The sequence below is a fragment of the Halictus rubicundus genome, chromosome 4 (assembly GCF_050948215.1).
Source record: "Halictus rubicundus isolate RS-2024b chromosome 4, iyHalRubi1_principal, whole genome shotgun sequence".
Lineage (NCBI taxonomy): Eukaryota > Metazoa > Arthropoda > Insecta > Hymenoptera > Halictidae > Halictus > Halictus rubicundus.
Window position 1 is genome coordinate 20763437 of NC_135152.1, and position 21268 is coordinate 20784704.

The following is a 21268-nucleotide window of genomic DNA, read 5'->3' on the forward strand; positions in this document are numbered from 1 at the left end:
CGAGTCTGGCATTGAAATAGTTTGACATACCACGCCGTTTGCGAAAAGTTCGATTTCGAAAAAAAAAAAAAAATAAAAAATAAAAAATATAACGCGATCAACTTACCTGCTGTCCGTTCGCGTTTGTCGGAAACACGGCCGGGGCGCCTTTATGCTCACTGAACGATCCGGTTAATAATTGTTCAATATCCCATAACTGATCGCAATAGCTGGCGCACGGAATAATCACTTTACCGCGAATGGTAATTCACGGTATCGTAATCAATACCGAAAGTGGGTTACGCGGACAATTAAAGCGAAGGTGTCCGCACGGATCGACGCGGCAGATATTAATCACTCTGCGACGAGTCTCTTGGACAAAGTTCGGAATCTTCAAGATCTTCGAAATTGCTGCCTAATCATCGGCAATTGCTGCCTAATCCCTCTCAGTTTTTCGGATCTGGGTTCTCAAGGGGCTTTCGAGATCCGTAGGTGTCTTGGAAATCTTTCCAAGTCCGCGGGGATTCAGGAAGACTCTTTGCGCGGGCCACATAGATCTTTAAATTTCCTCGGAGAGCCTCAAGAACCCTTGATTTCGTCTCGGGATCTTTAGAAATCTTGAAAGAAAGAACCGAGTTCTTTGTAATGTCTAATGATCCGCACGATTACACGCTCACCAATAACTTTGACACTTTGTATGCCAAGAGTATCTCGAGCGTGTCACCTGCGAAACCCAAACATCGACGTGTCCACATTTTAATCAACTTATCTCTTATGCAAATTGACAATACGCTCGATTATCTTTCTGTCGTAAATTCGTACAGTCAAAGAACCGCGTCGTAAATTCTACCAAACTGAATCGGTATACTACAGTCAAACTCATGAACAGAAAGAACACAGGTTATAATGATGAAGTCGTAATAATTTTCTCCAAAATCTTCGCGTGTTTATTGAATTCAGAAAATGAGATTTCTATTTAACAAGACGACAGTCGTTCTGGTTCGAATAAATAAGATGATATACTTCAGACTTTGCTCTCAACACTATTTCCACCGCTGTTATTTATTTTTTTACGTAGAATCAGCCCCTTTTCAGCCCCTATTCAAAGAAACAGACTTCTTGAATAATTTCCTTCCAATGCTTCGGTTGAAGTTTCAATAAATTTGTGTGTAAAATTGTACAGTTTGGCAGAAATAGCGCGAAAGCTAATAGCATTACCGTGTCGAGATTTCGGGATTATCGATAACGAGCTCTCAAGTTGCGCGTCAGATTTCGTGGTTATAATGAAAGTAGCTGTTGCGCTAGATTGCCGAAGCGTTGTCCAGCCTTGTGCAATGTTAAGCGCAGGGGGTGATCGGTGGCGCCACCGGCAATGAACCGAACGAGATAAGGGTGGCATCCAATTTTCAGCAGTGCCGCCATGGGATCGTGGACACCTTCGATGCCGGCCCGGCTGAAATATCGTCTTGTAAAATATGAAACTGGCCGAGTTCCATCGTGGACGTCGCGACGACGCGACGTCCGCCGCAAAAGAGAAATAGCTACATCGTTTCTCGGTTAGGGGAAGAATAGGAGGTGAAAGAACAACAGGCACGCTGCGACCTCCCCCTCTCCCTCCTTTTATTATCGGCCGTCGACTTTTTTTCACGGATTTGCCGGAAAGTTCCTCGCGATACGCTTTCTTTGACGGAGCGGCGGGGTCCTTTCAAGATCCCCTTCGGTTGCCGGTCGTATTTATTTGAAAAGATATCAATATCGGATATCTCGCTTAAATACAAAAGAAGACGGAAGACTGAAGCTTCGGGGGATCAGGGTGGAACGCCTATTTCTTCTTGACCAATCGTCTTTGGATTTCTTGCAGGGACAGTCCCTTGGTCTCGGGCACACAAAACTGCACGAAGGGCACACCGGTGAGCAGCAAGAGGCCGTAGAACAGGTACACGTACCGTTCGGTCATCAGATCGATTAGGGGTAGATAGGTGAGGGTGGAGATGAACGAAGTGATGCCGGCCACGCAGCTCGCGTAACACGCCGCGATGCACTTGAGGTGTGGCGGGAAGATCTCGCTGAGGATCGCGGGCGGCACCGTCAGCACGCCCACGAACATGAAGATGTAGAGTAACATCATCGCGACGATGAACAATCCGTCGAGCGCGTTCGAGCGAACGCCGAGGCTCAACAGCTGGAAGGTGAGGGTCATGCAGCCGAGACATAGCGCGAGGCCGACGCAGGACAAGATCATCAGTATCTTCCTGCCGCACCTGTCGATCAGGGCCGAGGAGAAACAGGTGCCGACGATGCCCGCTCCCATCACTATTACCACCGCCAACGAGGGCTCGATCACGGTCACTTGGGCGCTCTTCAGGATCGTCTCCATGTAGCAGAGCACGTTGTTCAGTCCGCACATTTGGCCGTACGTGAATAGCGCCGTTATCAGCAGGATCGATTTCACGTAGCACGCGTGCCTGAACTCCATCAGAGACTCGAGGAAGCTCTGGCCGTTGCAGTTGTCGACGAACTTCTTCAGCGAGAGGAATTCCTGTTCCACGTTGCAGCCCCGATGGTACCACTCTATAGACGACTTCGCTTTCTTGTCTTGCCTGACTTTGATCAAGTGGTGAGGAGATTCCGGCAGACAGAAGAAGAGGATCATCAGCATCACACAGGGAACCAAGCAGACGGCACTTGACACGGTCATAGATAAATACGGCCCCATCGCGCACATCAGAAAGCTCCCGATCGGCATGCCGCTCATGCTCATAGCGACCAGAGCTCCTCGGATGTTGGGATCCGCCACCTCGGCTAGGAAAAGGGAGAAACTACTGTACAACATCCCTATACTCAGGCCACCGAGGAACCTAGCAGTGTACAGCCACCACACGTTCGTGGCCACGATCACGAACGACCAGAGGAGGAAGATGGGCACGCTGATGATCAGAAGCGTTGTCTTGCTGCCGAAATAGTTGACGCACAGCGACCCGGTGAACGCGCCCAACAACCTGCCAAGGTTCAGCAACGACACCACCCAGGACACCTCCACCATCGTGATCGTGAACGAAGCTTCCGGGGACGTTAACAGCCCGATGTACGGTGACGACCAGCCTGCCATGAGCCCCACTTGGGTCTGTAGGAGCAAAACTGCGAACAAATTGGAAATCGATGGTTCGTCGGCGGACTGAGCTAGTCGGCTGGAAAGTACATTATCAGAAGTTTCCTCGGTTAGAGCGAGTTTTTCCTCGAACTTCCCCGGCACTTTGCGCGCTTCCCTTCGCGCGACTGTTCGCTCGCTTTATTAATGATTTTATTACACTGTTTTTATGTTTCGTCTCGAGCCAGAAGTTCCCACGGAAAATGATACCAAACCTCCGGCGCTACAGCGAATATTCGAACGAGGAATTTGTTTAAAACTGTAGGGAAATGTTCGTTCGAGCCCTATTTCGGGCGCGAAATATTCGCACGGTTATTAACTCCGGGTTCGAATTAACGATACGCAAGGTATGACCTTTCTCTAATTAGCACACACAGTAATATAGTCTTAATAAGTGGGAGGGAATATTTATACCGTTTTAAACGTTATTTTATCATGAATTTCTACAAGTGAGACACCGTGCGATTTTATTTAGACGGGAGGACGTCAAGTTTTAATAACAAATATTTTCTCGTAACACCGGTGGCGCTCGCGGTTGATCACATGCTTTCCATTATAGTCTTAACAAATGGGAGGGAATATTTATACCTTTTTAAACGTTATTTTATAACGAATTTCTATGAGTGATACACCGTACGATTTTATTTAGACGGGAGGACACAAAGTTTTAATAACAGCACAAATATATAATATAGCTTTCCACTCTTCTGTCCCTGTCACTTTTCGTTCTCATATTCTTTTGTACCATAAATTCGAAATTTTAAAATTTGAAATTTTCGCACAGGTGTGGAATGTATTAGAAATTTGTATAGCAAAATAGTTGTACTATTACTGTAGTATCATAAATGACATTTAAAGCGACGTAAATATTTTTGTTCTATTTATGCGGAATATATCAATTGCATTGCTTTACATTTAATGGAAGCAGCACAAAGATGCATCTCGTGTGTCCTCGCTTATACAGGGTGTCCCGCACGCAATCGATTGGAAGGCAGAAGCGAGTCGAAAAGGAAGAATCAAGGATCCATTTGTCTGAAAGGATCAAGGATCCATTTGTTTGAGAAGAGCGAGTTTGACCGCTTCGCTCCCACGGACGTGTTACGTCGCGACGCCGATACTGTTTGTACGAGGTCACAGACGAGTTATCTCGCGTGCTTCATTATTCGATTCGTCGTGGCAGTGGGAATATTCCACTTTGTTCGATTTATTAAATTCTTCCACTTTTCGGACAATGCAACGTTATCGTCGCTTGAATTATTCTGAAATTATTTTGACAAAACACCGAAGCTACGTGACCCCTGACGGAGCGAAAGCATAATCGGCGTTGCGTCGCGAGACGTCACGTCCGTGACCTTAGACCCGTCCGTGGGACCGAATCGGATAAAGAACCGCCGGGTTCAAGAAGTAGAATCGGCAGGTCATGATCAGACGTATCAGCCGGTGGCTAACAGCACGCATGCTCGCGGAATTTTTATGATTTACACGGAAGCGAAGGGTAAAATCGAGAAATTTCATTCTTTCTTTTCGACTCACTTATTTAATTACTTCCCAATCGATTGTCCACGAACAACGACGAGTTTCCGTGTACGGATTGAAATATTCGTGTTTGCGTGTACCTCCGACGCCAGCCATCCATTGCGGCCACATCACTTTCGCAGTCATCGTCTCACCCATTTGCGCCGTCATGATGACCTTTCCCAAGGTGCAGGCCGACTGACGAAAATCTCGTTCGCATGAGAAACGAATGGCTGCGCAACATACGAGAAAAGCGGAACATTAACATTCGGCAGATAAGATAACGGGGAAGTGGAGAATAATTTTGTTGTCGGTTGTAAGCCGGCCGAATCAAGTGCAATGCTTTCTAGGAGGAAAATATCGCGACAGTGTGCAATGGTTGGAATAGCGGCGATAAATTATGCGAATCTGGAATGCGGCGGTTACCTTCAACTGACTTCCACCGATCTAAGATTTCGCCGGAAACCAATCCAATAGCGTACGCATATTTTTATCGGGTCGAGTATACAAACTGAGATCATGCCTCTGAGTATACTAATTCGGAACCGTGCTTTATATACTATAAGGAAATCGAAAGAAGTGGGGCTCGATATTTTTGGCTCCGTCGAAGATAATTCTATTTACACGAATCTTATCAGCGTGACATCACGCTGTTCGCGATACACGCAACTCGTATGTAAATTTGAGCAAAGAAGTCTGCTATTTTATTAATATTAAACAGAACGTACGAGGCGGTGGCTCGTTACGCATAAATTATAGCGTATTCGTCGCGAACTGAATTAAACGATATCGGTACGTCGATTGTTCCTCGCGAGTTCAATATTTAATCAATGATGCCGCTACGTATACTAATTAGGAAACTTTTTTCGAACACGTCTGGCAAGGAACGCGCGCGTTTCATTGAGTTGTTGTTCACAGCGTTCAGATCGAATGTTTCCGGCGGTGATAAAGTTTCAGTTTTTCGTCGCGTGCTGCTTCTTCGATCGAAAAAGTTGCAATCTTTTGATGTTATTTTCCCGCGGGTGAGATAAGGCACGTGTACAGTAGTATAAATTAACCGTGGTTCGAAGTAAACAATACAAGGTAAATGTTTATACTCGGCGATGCATCCGTCATCGGGAAACGGGAGACAAATTGCGCGAAATCGCATTACCGTTCTCATTTTAAATTGTATGCATTGCATACAGCGTACATATATATTTATAAGGCACACGCTCGACTCGTATAAATAACTGTGACAACAATATAGTATTGTTTATGCTGCGGCACGGTTGAAGGACATTTATATTTAAATTAGTTCTTCGATGTTTGTATAATATATACAGCGAGTCCCGGATTCGTTCCGATACGAATAGTACAGTGGGCTACACTTTTTGGACTTGATCGAATAATTTCATTCACTAATTGTTGCGTTTAAGATTTCACGCTATATACACGGTGTCCCAGTATTCTTGGCACAACCGTACAGGGGAATACATTTTTTTCGACATTGTTTTTGAGAAAATCGACTTTGAAGATTCGTCAAGTTCACGTGCCTAACGTGTGTAAGAAGTAGATTATGATCACAGACGTCAGACTATTCCTATCAAATAGCCCACGCGCGTTCGCTGAATTTTCAAACTCGATTTTCGCGTCAAATGAAAATTTCTCCTCCACGGTTCTACCATCGATACAGGGACACCGTGTATATTTAATTTAATATTGTACGTTTAATAACAAATACTACCTGTCGATTTTATTTTCCTTTTTTCCCGTCAATTCACGAATAAAGGGCTGGCAATTCAATCTGTGCAGACGAAGATTATGTTCAGCGTATTGTAGCGATTCAATAAAATTGTAGTTATTCAATTCGAAATTGCTGAATCGAAAAATCTTCGCGAACGATATTTCTTCGGTCACGAGGTGGTCGATACCGTTGGGGAGAGCAACGAGCGTCGAATAGAAAAGAATTGTTCATATTTGCATAGTCGATAGCATAAGATTTATGTGTCGCGGGGGCAAATAGCGTTCCGTCTGGGAACGTGAAATATTCGTGTATTGTTAACAAACTGCATACCGGAATGCACTCGACGCACGGTCTTCGGCAGGGGGCGCGGAATTACTCGGGGAAGACATTAATATACCGGCTACTCACCTGCTCCGGAAATCCTTGCAGCCGCGCCGTTTATATAATGTTTAACAGTCGGCGTGGAATAATAAATAGAATTTTACGTAGAACGACGCTTCCTCTGTGAATGCCACGCGCTTTCTGTCGCTTCGGCGAGGGACTCTTCGTGACGAAGAGGACTCTTCAAGGACAATTCGATGGTCTAAGAATCGGGCCACCTACGCACTTGGAGAAACTAGAATTTCCGCGTCCGAAAATTTCTTGGTTCCCACGCTCAGAATCCGCTGCAGGCGTGTACAATATATTTTTAGAACTTGGGTCCATTTTTACCCCGAGTTACGAACGTTCTGGCAGACGATTTGGCCCCGATTCGCGAGGGTTGAATCACTTTGAGTTTTCGGGGATTTTTGCGTATTGTATCGACCGATTAGAAAATAGATTGGTTTTAGAGAAAAATCAATTTTCAATGGCTGAGGATATTGTCGAATTTCAGTTTCATGCGAGGTTGGTTATTCTTGCCTTTTCTGCTCTTCTTTGTCAGTTTTCGATTATTTTCCAAGAAACCCCATTTTTATCCATCCTGTCTACACGCTATCCGTAGCTGTCTTTGATCATCTCCTTCGAATTTGCTATGAATACACTCTCGACCGGTCTTTTAGAATCTATTTCGATCACTAGGATGGTTTGCTTTTGGAAGGAAAAGACTTGGGAGAGGCACATGGGATAGTCAGCAATAGTAATGTTTTAACCCTAAGCAATCAATGTGATGCGTCAGTAATTTGAACGCACCCTTTTTAGGGCTTACGACTACATAACATGTACCAGCAAAACACGTAGGATTTAAATAAAAACACACCAAGCAAGCAATGCAATGTATCACCGATTTGAACGACCCTTTTTAGAGCTTACAACTGCATAACATTTACCAGCAGAACACGTAGGGCTTTTAAAAAATATCGATTTCTATGGAAATTGTACACCTACACTGTCGAATAGAGTTTCACATTGCAACAGGGAATTAGTTATAAAAAAGTAGGGAAGCTATTCGGTGCATACACAGTGGCCAGAATTAATATTCGAACACATTTTACGCTACAATAACTTTGTCCGGAACTGAAACAAACAACCCGAGTTCTTTTAATGCGACGAACTCTTTAAGGGGATTCGAGTTGTTCAGTTCAATTAAAAAAAAAAGTTATTGCATTGTAAAGGGTGTCCGAAAATTAATTCAGGCCACTGTATAAGGAAAATTAAAAATTTGAAGTCAATTATAATATATTACCACCGCTTTTGAAAATTTCATTTTAACACGTTCGTCGCCGCGTCACCCATATGTGGGCGACGGAATTATTCGTGCAGGTTTTAAAATGAACTTTTACGTTGATACAATCATTCTACTAAACTTGATTAGGATCTGTAACATGCAAGAAAGTTGGAGGGTTACTCAGTATCATACATTTAATTTTTCGATTTCATGGAATTTTTGGCGGTTCTGGTTGGCCGTTCAAAGTGTTAAGAAAGCTTCGCAAAAGCTTCGAGATGAGAATAAATGCAAGAGAATAAATCGCCATATTCGGTCAGTCATAGTAATAGATGCTGCGATCTCCGCAGAGGTTTCGCAATCAGTCAAACATTTGTTCGAGACAACCGACTCGGTGAACGAGAAGAGGAATGGAAGACTGCGCTTCGCGGCAGGCGTCGCGTCGCGTCGCGTCGAGTCGCGTCGAATTGACTTTGGAAGTTTGATGGTTGGCATTGCCCCGTTCGTGTCTTACTGCTACCGGCGTGTCCATGTAAATCAGGGCTAACTGTTGCGGCGGGTTTCGACGAGACTACCCGCGTTTTCCGTCGATTCCAGTTATTTGGTGTCCCCGAGGGCAGGCCGACGCAATCTGGCAACTTCAATATTTGATAGGTATGGCCGGTTGCGCGGGCGCCGCCGCGGTCTTCGAGCCGGTTCCTCCGCGTGACTTGATGACGTGCAACTCGGATTATTCGCCCTCGGGAACCGTATAATTGAATTTGACCAGGTGTGCTTATTATCGAGTACAACTCCGGCCGATCAGATCAGGCATACATACCGGCACGAAGAAGAAAAGCCCCGGGGAACGCACGGCGACAACCAGGTGAGAACGAATTTGTGTGATCGCCAATTCTCCCGACTGTTTCCCGAGCCCGAGGGCCTTGATTTACGATCTTCTGTTGCGTCCGACATTTTTAACGCGCCTCGATCTCCGCCGGAGCCGATTGCCTTCCTCGATCGATAAGAAAGCGAAGCGCGGTCAAAAGTTATCGTTTCAACTACTGTTACATCCTCACCGCCATCGTAGAATTATTATATTTCTGTCACTATTTATCTATGGACCCTACACGATCTATGTCACAGCACGGACCCGAGGATTGGATCAGGACTTCACCGAACCTCATTTTTCTCGACTAATACTTTTCATCAAGTTGTGGCCTTATCGTTTCAACTACTGTTACATCCTCACCGCCATCGTACAATTATTATATTTCTGTCACTATTTATCTATGGACCCTACACGATCTATGTCACAGCACGGACCCGAGGATTGGATCAGGACTTTACCGTACCTCATTTTTCTCGACTAATAATTTTCATCAAGTTGTATCCTTATCGTTTCAACTACTGTTACATCCTAACCGCCATCGTACAATTATTATATTTCTGTCACTATTTATCTATGGATCCTACACGATCTATGTCACATGACGGACCCGAGGATTGGATCAGGACTTTACCGTACCTCATTTTTCTCGACTAATAATTTTCATCAAGTTGTATCCTTATCGTTTCAACTACTGTTACATCCTAACCGCCATCGTACAATTATTATATTTCTGTCACTATTTATCTATGGATCCTACACGATCTATGTCACATGACGGACCCGAGGATTGGATCAGGACTTTACCGTACCTTATTTTTCTCGACTAATAATTTTCATCAAGTCGTGTGCTTTATCGTTTCAACTACTGTTACATCCTCACCGCCAACGTACAATTTATCTATGGATCCTACACGATCTATGTCACAGCACGGACCGGAGGATTGGACTTCACCGTACCTCATTTTTCTCGACTAATAATTTCCATCAAGTTGTGTGGTTTAATTGGTTCGCGAAGCTTCTTTGTCGGACTTGTCCCGAAAGACAATGAAGGCAGCCAAGTCGAGCGAAGCGGCTGTTTCAATCGGAGACACGCCTCTGTGGCACATTCTAATTTAACAGATCGTAAAGGCAGCTCTGCGCTGATTTCTGTTTCGATCACTCATTTGCACGGTATCCTCTGTTCCAACGAGAGGTTTAACGGGCCTTTTATCGCAGACAGAAAGCCATTCCGCTGTCGTACACGAAATACTACTTCCTTCATTCGCTTTACGCAGGAAGTTCTGCGTAATTTCGTCGGGTTATGCTGAGCAGTGTCGCCCTATTAATCCTACCGAAGGACCACACTTCGTGCTTTACGACGCTCGCCGAACTTTCCTTAAAATATCAGACAAGGAAGAGGGGCCGGAGAACATGTTTTTGCAAAATATCATCGGGCCGAGAAGATCCTGTGTGCCCGCGCGCCTGCCATAACCCGTCTCGAAGAGTAACGTCGCGTTCGACGCCTTTTCATTTCAGAAATCGATTCCCGTGCGTGATGCACGAGGATCCGATCACAAAAAAAAAGAACATTGTTCTACGAGCCGATATATTTACCAAGTCCGCAAGAACTGTGCAAATTGAAAAGAAATGGACGTCGAAATTTCGTTTATTACCGCGGCACGTGCCACGGATGTCTGACCATCGTGAACTGTTTCTACTTGCGCGCAGTACCGGTAGCAAGACATCAACACACCGGTCGTATAGGGTGGCACTTATTCAAAATATTTTTTACATTATTCAATTTGTTTATTGTTTATTTGTATAACATGAAAAAGAATAGAAGGTAAATGTTATAGGTCGGAAGAAATGTTTCGTTCTGGAGTTAATATAGCTTCGAGTGCAATACATCAATTACTTTGATTCACCGTGTTAATTCTTTCACCGGCGTACGGGTGGTCTGTTAAACGATCGACGAATCGTACCACCGATGTAGAAACATGCTCGCGATTCAACCTGAAATAGGAAAGCTTCATTTCGGGGGTCCGCCGCGCCGAGGTTTCAGCGCAGTTTCATATCGGACAAATTTCTTGCTGCGTTTTTATATTTTCATGCACAGTGGCTCGTGATATTTTTTACACGCGGCGTACAGGCTCGCGCACGAATATACCCGAAAGATACCGACACTTAGGAAAGTCGTGAACACCGGGGGGGATTACATTTTACTTTTAAGGAGACAACGCGTCACGGCGGGGAAACGCGAGAGCGTAGACGCGCGGGAGGGTTGACGCTCATAAACTCGTCTCGTATAGATAATACCCCGTGTATACTCCGCTATGCGGTTGTGTTTTTCCCGTGCGCCTTCGTCCCTGTTCTTTCATCGTGGCTCCGGCTCTTCATCTTTATCGCTGCCACCGGCTTCTTTTCCCTCTGGCTCGTCCTACGCGCGCGCGCGCGCGCGCCCGTTATCTCTTCTTCCTTCCTCCCTGCGCCGCGACCCGCAAAGGAAGCGAAGATGAACCGATCCGCTAGAGAAAGGAGAGCTCCCCGTGTATAATGTAGCGTTTCGAAAGCTATCACTCCCGAAGGTAAAAGCCAGTGGCTCTTCTTCGGACGTTGAAAAGGATTCCTGGCAAAATCTGGCAACGGAACGGATAATGATAACGGGTCGCGACAGACGACATTGTCTTGCGACCACCTGACTCTTCCGCGTTTCAACCATCTCCGTTCAATTCCCACCTTTTCCCATCTTGAAAATACCGCGACGCCAATTCTAGCAAATTCTCCGACAATCGAATGTGATTTCTCTATATATGTCGTCACGGCCTGGATGGTGAACGTCGCGGATTTATCCCCACTGCCTGAGATGTCTTCCACCGACCGTTATTTAATCGAAAAGAGATAAAAGATTGAGGCGGTAAATAAGCTTCTGAAAAACTCAAATGATTATTATATAGAACGCAAAGCATTCCAGAGAATGACCTTGGAATGACCTTGGAATAATTATTGTCACTGAATTCCTTACGAAAGGGACTATCATTGTAGGTGTTTAAAAAAGGGTGGTTCCATTTAAAAAAGTCAAGGTGACCTTGATATCTCTAAAAAAAAAAAATGCAATAAAAACAAAATTTTTGTATGGCATCGTGTCAGCCCCATTGTACCATTCAACTTTGTCCTTACCATATTTTACGTACCTTTAGAAACAACAAAGATATTTGAGGTGCAAACGTTAGGTGACTCACCCTGTATATGTCGCCAAGGCCTGGATGGTAAACGTCGCGGATTTATCCCCACTGCCTGAGATGTCCTCGATTGGCCGTTGGTTAACAATTTTTAACGCTGTATCCACCGAAAGCTTATTTAATCGAAAAATTCGAATGATTATTATATCATACGTGTCTATTTCTTTTTTCAATTGATAGAACGCAAAGCATTGCAGAGAAATTAAGAACTATCACTACGAAACTGGCTGACTCGAGAATAAAACTCCTCGATACTTCCATTCTATTTCTTTCTGAAGTCCACGATCCGCTAATTAAGAGAAAAGTTATAAACAGAGGTCACTCGAAAAGAAGCAGCGGGACTCGTCCCGAGGACCGATGTCTCCCGAAGACAAAGCTACCCGGCACCTGAGCAATAAATTATTTATCGTTCGCGGTGCGCCGAGCTACTTGCGCTTTATCAGGACGATGGTACATGTAATCCCGAGCATCGCGGAGATTTACAACATCGACGGACGGATTAAACGAAATTCTCCGGGGATTAGTTTTCTATTTTATGAACAGATCGCCGAGAAATCCACTTGCGCAAGGATTTACATATTTCCCATCGTTTCTTTGAACGTGCACGAACAATACTTGAACGGTAAATGCAAGCACATTCGTCACTATGATTAACCCTTTGTCTCCTCGAAGGAGCCCCGTCGTGAATCTAACCAGCAACTGAAATATTCCAGGGAGTCGTGAAACGATTGTTGGTAATTACAAAGGGCAAAATTATTAAACGTAAAATTTACGTTGGAACACAGAGCGTCACATTTAAATCGGAATGCCAGTTTCATTCAGATTAAAGTATGATTTGATGAAACGAGATCATACGTTGTTGTATCCGGCTATTAGAATGTCATGAAAATACAGGGTGAAAATTTTTAAAAATTAGCTTCCAAAACCAGCTCCACTAATCACGGGCGAATTAGCGCGCAAACAACCTTGAATGAATCTCGAACCCTGATTAGAGGTCGGCCCGGCCCGGCCCGGCCCGGTAGAATGGCGTGCACTGGAATTCGAGTGTTTGCATCATGCTCTCGGCCTGCCTGTTCGATCTATCTCGAGTCTCCGAGCGTGATCCACCGCGAGCACGTTGTTCCGCACACATTGCCAAAGGAAATTTCAATTTTCTTATGCGCCGATGCAAGACGGGATCGATCCGTGCGAGGATTTCACCAGCGGAACGCCGCAACCGCCAATAACAAAGGAAAACACATAAAAATCTGGACCGTTTGATCGAACATAAATACGCCTCGGTGAAAAACGTTTGCCAGTGTCCATCCGTCGATCCTTCGATGTTCTCCGATATTGATCCAGACACGATGCATGCTATTTATCGGAATAATGTTATCCTTCGGGCATTGCTATTGCTGAACAGTGGATCCGTTTATGTCAAAAATGATTTAAGGCTACCGTCGCATTATCCCCAGCCTATTAAAATTATATCCGAGGAAAATTATCGTCTGCGTATAATCTTGAAAAATTAATTCTGCTTATCGTTTTCGCGTCGAATTTAGGAGAAATTCATCGCTTATATTATTTTTCTAGGATTCATTCCGCGAACACGAAATGAAATGACGAAAAGAATTCGTAGGAAATATTTATTGAAAGTTCAAATATTCATTAAAAGTATTATTTTGCCACTGTTTCCGGATCTTGAAGCCGGCGTAAAGTTTGCCTTTTAATGTCGCGGCGAGGCGAGCGTACATTTATTTTGAATAACGCGCGTGAACTTCCAAACCGCAGAGGTATGCGCTACTTTGCAGCATTAGCGCGGGCGACTTCGGTCACGAAAAGACATACTGCACCTGAGGGATGCACCCTACATAGGATTCGCCTGCTAGACGAAGCTCGGCGGCTACTTTCAACTTTAATACCTGCTGGAGGCTTAGAAAAACCATGCACTCAGCTCGTCTTAACTCTTCGCGTCGTTGGATCTATGGGGCGGAAACCGGGTCGACGTTTGCAAGGTCAATTCGCCGACTTTTAGACGCGGTCAAGCTGAAATTTTTGAAACCGGCGCACCGTAGAAAAAATTCCGTTCGGGCTGGTTGCTAATTGAGATTTATAAACCGTCGTCGGGAAAGGAACCGAGAAGCTTCGTGGATTGTTGTTCGGAGGACGCAAAGTTCGCGGGATGAGTGAAGCAGCATCGCCTTGTCAGCGACGGGTTTCCAGTTCTCGACTACCCGGTTCGTGGAATTAGGTGCTGGCTAATAAGTTTACCGGGGACCTCGGAGACACACCCCACTTCGGATTCATCTGCTAAATGGGAGTCGGCAACGGCTATCAATTTTAACACCTCCGAATGCGACGTATATGAATATTAATATCCCCGGGACCGGGGACCCGTACGTTGCATTACGTTAATTGTTTCAATAATGTTGCTAACGCAGCTGGCGCATTTGTTTGCGCGACTCAAATATTATGCCACCGCGGAGGGGCTGTTATTTCTTGATGTTTCACAACGGTTTCGTTCAAACAGTGATCGATAACAAAGCCCGGATCTGCGCATGTGACAACCAAGACGGCGCGCAACTCTTCGGAAAGGTAAAATCAAATTTCGGCCAGCGGCAAAAGTGTCGAATCGGAGCCTCGGAAGAATCTCACGATGGCGATGGTTACTTTCGACCTAGTCGAGGAAAGTACTCGCTCGGGTTTCGATGTAACTGGGCGCTGCTGGTTCGGCGCTAGCGACCTAGCAAAACCGCTAGATTTAGCACGATCGGGTGCAGGGTGTCTGCGGCAAGTCACTCCGCCATTGAACGTTGAACCTGGTTGCCTCGGTGTGCTAACATTGCCCGAGGCTGTCGGGGTTGCTTAAGCTGTCAGAGTCTCTTTTGCCATGGAGATCTCGCAGCGGCACCTTTGGCCTATCGGGTCCGTAACTTTACACTGTCGGGCATTGTCACTGACAATCTTGGGAACGCTGTTCTCGGCGAGAAAACGTTCGCTCGCCGGCCGAAAACCTGCCAATCTATTAGGGGGGCCCATAAGTAATCAACTATTTTGAAATCTAAAATAAACTTTGTAGTGAATTCAGGTTTTCACTTCTGAATTTATTATCAAGGACAGTTTTGAGATCTTTCCTGCAAATTTTCAGTCCCCCCCCCCCCTATAGAAATGCAGGGTTCGTCAAGCGAAATATTACTCGAGGCGCCTCCTAACATCTTCTACAGAATGTTTTATTTCTTAAATAATGCTACAGAGATCTGAAAAGATGATAGTCAGAGGGAGCAACATCCGGTGAGCACTGATCGTCATCTTCAAGAAGTGCATCTCGTAAAGAATCGAGCACGAGCTAATTTTTCTTTATTTCATGAATCACCCGTCTCGCAATTGCTTACCAACTGTGGGGACCAACCGCGATAGCTACAAATTATTAGGGGGACCCATGAGTAATCAATTATTTTGAAATCTAAAACAAACTTTGTAGTAAATTCTTAACCCTTTGCACTCCGAGCCGTCGATTATAGACTCATAATGTCCCCTTTGAGGGGACATCGGAATGCAAAGGGTTCATTTATTATATAATTTCCATCATTAGCAAGGACAGTTTGCTATCTTTCTTGCAAATTTTCAGTTCCCCCCTCATAGAAATGCAGGGTTCGTCAAGCAAAATATGACTCAAGATGTATGTAAAGAAAATGTATTTCTTTAGTTTATTATTTGACGGTATTTCTTCAAGTAACGGTGGAGTAGAGAACGTTCCAGACGGTAGATAGAGAGAGAGAGAGAGAGAGATAGGAAAGACAGATGAAAAGTTTTGTAGAGTCGTGGGGGAAAAACAGAAAAAAGTTGTTGTGTCAAAACGTTAACCTCAGTAACAAAGAATCGTTGGTAAAGGGGAATTGTCACTTGGAGAATAAACTTTAAATGTCGTTTCTCCTTTTCAGGTAAAGCGTTTGTGTATGTAATGTAAATAATGTAAATAATATTTAGTTGAACCAAATTAAAATCTCCTTTTCGGAGCAACGCACACGAGTTTACTTCTTTTGCCAATTTTGCAAGATAATAATAGAATAATCTTATATGTAAAAGAATACGTGTTTTCTGTTCAACGATCGGTACGGAACTAAAGGCAAAACAAATTCTTTGCAAATAATTCATTACTTATGGGTACTTTCGAATGCCGGATTCGATGACCCACCGATTCGCCGGCCGTTGAATTATCGAATCGTTCGCAAATGTTTCGCCCGGTTCGAAAATATACGGACAATAGCAATTTGATCCGGTTCGAGCAACTAATTTTTTTTCAGACACACCGCCCGCGGCGAATGTTCCACAGCGGATCCGATCACGCTTGCTCGCCGATAGAAATTTCATGCAGACGCTAAGCGAATATTCGCGCGTAGACACGGTTTCAATCACGGCCGGACTAATACATGAAGTAATGGGTTTATTGGTTCATTGAATGTATTACAGCTCGATAAACTGTGGAATAACGCGATGTGTAATTAGGTATTGACCCAGATCCATTGTTCACCGAAATAAACGGTAGGTTGAAATAAAATTAGAAATTGCTTCTGTTCGGTCACATTGTATTGTTTCGTCGGGTATTATAGGCGATATTTACAAGTGTTATTATTTCTCGTTACGTTAGGCAGATTATAAATATTTAAGCATATTAATGTGCCAGTTTCAGCTTATTCAAATCATTGAACGAAGGAGAGAAATTCTAATTGGCTCCCCTTCCCGGAAATTGATGCAAACCATTTTCATTTTGCATAGTTTATACTGACCGGAATAAGTTCAGCGAAAAATACAGAAAAATTCGACGTGTTTCATTAATCTATTGAAAACACAAACTATACGATTATTGCCTGTTTCGGTTTGGAGAATTTTCGTTTAGCGATACACTTGCTTTAACGTTGATAAACGGCGTCGAACTTTCGACCGGCAAAGCAAATTTTTCCACTGTGTGATAATACTTTTATCAAACAGTACCAGTGATAAAAGTGTGAAGATTGATTTTCTTTTTTTTTTGTATTTTTAAATTTCTACTCTCCTAATCTGGTGAGAACAAAGAGTAGAATGTTTGTTATCGGAAATATCACGTCCTTGGATGTTGTTTCCGCGTGTTCCATAATCTAGCATGCGTGCCGCAAGCTTCAGGAAATCAGATTGATAATTCCCGGTATACTGAATCCGATGTATCATGGCGGCGGAGCTTCAAGTTCGAGCAATTACCGCTCTGTGCGTTAAATCTAATTAAATTCGTGCTTAAATTACGGCGGGCTGGTCATCGGCCGCGAAGTCGTAAGCCGATTCGCTTCAATTGCGAAAGTGAATGTCGAGTTTCGAACTTCCAATAATAGAATCGGAGAAGCTCCGCACGAAATTTTTGCAGTCTCGCGGAAACCGTTCGACGAGCTCGATCGTTCGACGATGCATAAATCCTCGTCCGGATTGTAATTATTAGACCGTGGATTTTATACATTTGTGCGTCCACGGCCGCGCGGAAGTTAACAGCATGATAATTTGAGGAGAGTTTCCGATTTAATTATCAACACTGCAAAACCTTTTGATCAAATTTGCGAACCAGTTTCTTGTTCATTCGAGAGTATACATTTTAAGACACACGCGAGACGATATAATTGTACCATCGATACTGCAGGTTCCTGCGTACGTTGCATCGAAAAATGCATCGGGTCGTTCCCACTCAATTTTAATTGCGCCCGCGTCGACGCGTGATAAAAAATACAGCCGGGTAAAAGGATGACGAAATTTTTCAAATTCAGCCCGTGCTTGGAATTTTTAAAAGCGATCTGTTATGAATTTTCAACATTCTTTTGCTCCGAATTGCTTGCGCCAGCCGTCGACAAACAGAATACCATAACTCCTGTATTCGCCCGTAGAAATTACTTCCGCTTATTTGTCCGAATTGCACACAAAATTTCGTATTTTAAATTTAAATGAAGAAAAGTGGCGACGCGGAAATTAAAACCGAACACACAGCAATTATCGGAAGTGTGTGCGAGATGAAATCAGTTACCTTTTATGTTTTAATTCGTCGTTTAACGCGACGTAGTCATTAATATTAATCGCGGGCTATCGTAAATCACGTTGCTCTTGCGTTCATCGAAATGGTTTCCCTTTACAAAGGCAAACATTGACGCGGTAGGTTTGTTATGTACATGGAAATTTGAAGGAGCGTTCTCCCGTTAATGTTGCAAAAATTAACATTTTTGACGAATATTTTTCGAAGTGTCACGTCCACGATGTTATCACTTTTTAACAAATTCATTCAGGCTCCCTTTTGTCATACATACCAATTTTTCGTACAGTTTACATTAATTTTCTGTATGTATTACCGCGATCTTGGGTGTTGCAAAAATCGTGTCACGTTGCCGTAGGAAACAATCAATTAAAACGATACGAAGTGTCGCTGTGAAATTCATAAATTCATTATTAGCATTAGCAGGTTAAATTTCAAACAGTGTAGAGGCTAAAAGAATTAAAGAATGACGGCGCAATAAATTCAACTTATTAAAACAATTAAAGGGGGAACGACATTTCCCGAGGAGAGCACTTTTATTTCGTAAAAAGATTCACAGTCTAATAATCGTCGATACAATTAATTCGTTCCTGTCTTTCTCGGTTTATTTTATGCATAAACATTTCCCGATTCGCGCACGCTTCAAAAGAAAGCGCCAGATCCTGTTTCCCTTCTTTTCCGAGCGAACGGTTTTTATCCTTTGTATCTGTTCTCGATGATACCAGTCAAACGTTTGGGGAACTCGATCTTTTTTTTTTATTCTCCCTCGCAATACAACGCGCAACGTAGAAAGCGGAACGCCGTGGAATTCATACTCCATTAGGAATTCTACGTTACCCAGAGACGCGCAATCGATTTACGCCCCTCGAGAATCGAGATTGCAATCATCCGAGCGCTCGAGTGATCCTTCAAATCGGGTCATTTTGTTCCTCCCTCACTCGTCTCCCGCCGATCCTGTTTCTCTTATTCGTTTTTCTTTTCACTTTGAGCTGATAAGGATTCCTGCCCGACCGTTTTATACATCTTTCACGCGATATTGCAACGCAACTGCGTCGTTAGTTTCGCGCCGCTCGGTTCGAGCATTTCGAGTTCCTGTTGCGCATTTAAAAAGCTCGCATGGAAAACTTGTTGCCCAACAGCCTAAATCATTCCGACGACGAGCATGTCGACGTTAATGCACTGAGCGCCAAACCCGACTCCCTAAGTTGCGATATGCGCACATTGAATTCGGAGAAAATTTCGAGAGAATTTGACACTATGTTGTTAAATCAAAATCTGATCGAACTCCATTTCATTGTGTCTCGTAAATTCCAAAAATAGAATTAATTCGTTATCCCAAAAATGAACTTCCAGGTCTCCACAACATACTTTCTTAAACGTTTTACTGTATCAAAATTTACGAAATGGAGAATATTGTGAATGCATACAATGCACACTATATCGTTAGAACAAAATTTGATTTGATCGTGTATCGCATTGGATACAATTAACATATTATCATTTAATTTTCAGGTATGGGCAGAGAGGCTTGTGTCACCCATGCGTGTTTGTCGCGATGTTTCGAGGGCTATACGTATGTAAAATTCGCCATGATTTATTCTACGATAAGAAACATCTACAACGATTTATTGCGATGAGAAATCGGGAACGTATAAATGCAATTATCTGCTGCAACTCTTTTCAAGAAAATCAATTTTAAAGTTTGTAAGTCCTGTTTTGTAAATGCATCCGACTACGGATGTGACTCTGTAACATCTGTTACAGGAAAGTTCTGTGACAAAGAAACTTTACATTCGCGTACAGTACAAAGATCTTCAGAGAAATATTCAAACGTAGGATCATTCTAATAGCTTCGTGTACTATCTTAAATTCGCAGAAGCCATTAACAAAGTAATTCCTTTGGTCTCTTTATTCTTTAATAAATCGTCTGATTATAATTTCGTGTACTCAATTCTTTTACTCTTCTCTCTATTCTCTTCAATTTCTTCAACAATATCACTTCTTTAAATGTGTCTAGGATTTACGCCGTAAAGTTTTGTAAGAGTTTATATCTATATTTTTACGTAGAAATAAAAATTTATTTGTTAAAACCGAGCACAAATTTCCGCGTATCTGTAAATAGATTAAAATTTCATTTCTGCCGTTCGATAATAATCTATACATTAACTGTATTAGTTTCTGTCTCGCAGCAAATAAACGACTCCGGTCCCTTCAAGTTGAGACGAATTGAACTAATCTATGAACATTAACCTCGTGCACTACGATTTTCCTTACATCGACTGAACTTCAGAACTTCTTTATCGTTCGTGATTTCCCAGGAGAAATACAACATTCGTGTTTATGGCTTGCCTCGCGTTTAGTGCTCAAGTATCGATATCAACAGAATTTCATTTCCATTAAAAGTGAAGAAAAATATTTAACAGATTGTGCCTGAAATAATGAAACGGAAGGACGAGTAGAGAAAAAATGTCGGTCGGATGTGTGTCAAAGAAAATAGTTAGAAACGTTCCCGCTTTGCTAACGGCTTCGGTGAGCGTCCGAGCGCGGACCAATAAAATTCTATCACCAGTTTCCATCCCCCCCCCCATCAACTTCACGGAAATATTCGTACGCTATAAACGCGTAGAACTCCGTAGCCCGGTCTCAAAGTATCAACAGATAAGGGTCTTTATAGTTGCATCCAACTTTCCCCGTCACCGGGAATCCGTCCGGAGAGTCGCAGGACTCAGTCACCGGTGATTAAGCGATTACAGGACTCTCGTTGAGATTCAGAGAGCCCAAGAATCTCGTTCTACGACTCCGTCCCTCAATTAACCGCTCGACGAGACACTGCGAAAGAGAATAAAACCCGTTTCGCGAGCCGTTTTCACTTTTCGTCCGCGACGATCGCCGCGGAGGATTGCTGGAACTTCGCCATCGTCGCGATCGATGGCCGATCGATGATCGATCGCCTCCACCCTCCCCCCCACGCCGGTAGCAGTAACGATCTGTAATAAGACGTGAAAAGCTATTAGGTCTCGGAAGGAGATTTCCCATCTCGCGCTTCTCTTTTTCCTTCTTTACCTCTTAAGAAGACTTTCGACGTGAAAGCGGGATTCTTCGCCCCAGTCGACCGGAGACGTAAAGCTGAAACGAAGAGAAAGTCGG

The 21268-nt window shown here is 43.6% G+C and overlaps 2 protein-coding genes across 19 annotated transcripts in view; one reads left to right on the forward strand and one right to left on the reverse strand.

Moving 5' to 3' along the window:
* Dlg1 (MAGUK family member discs large 1) overlaps positions 1-21268 on the forward strand; it is a 797939-nt gene that overhangs the window by 79152 nt on the left and 697519 nt on the right. The window lies entirely within an intron of this gene.
* LOC143353784 (facilitated trehalose transporter Tret1) lies at positions 913-6883 on the reverse strand. Of its 2 annotated transcripts, none has more exons than XM_076787361.1 (3): positions 6777-6883; positions 4744-4875; positions 913-3117 (listed from the first exon to the last, which is right to left on the reverse strand). In XM_076787361.1, exons 2-3 carry the CDS (start codon positions 4811-4813, stop codon positions 1802-1804), a joined length of 1386 nt encoding a protein of 461 aa, XP_076643476.1. In that variant the 5' UTR covers positions 4814-4875; positions 6777-6883; the 3' UTR covers positions 913-1801. The 2 variants fall into 2 exon arrangements, with proteins under 2 accessions (XP_076643476.1, XP_076643475.1); XM_076787360.1 differs by lacking the exon at positions 6777-6883 and adding an exon at positions 5069-5177.

What these genes read in the sequence shown, in the direction of transcription:
- LOC143353784 (XM_076787361.1), bottom strand. Translation starts at nt 4,813, where the DNA reads ATGACGGCGCAAATGGGTGAGACGATGACTGCGAAAGTGATGTGGCCG. An exon ending in ATGGATGGCTGGCGTCGGAG is followed by an intron (nt 3,118 to 4,743) that starts GTACACGCAAAC and finishes ATTTGTTCGCAG; the next exon opens with TTTTGCTCCTACAGACCCAA.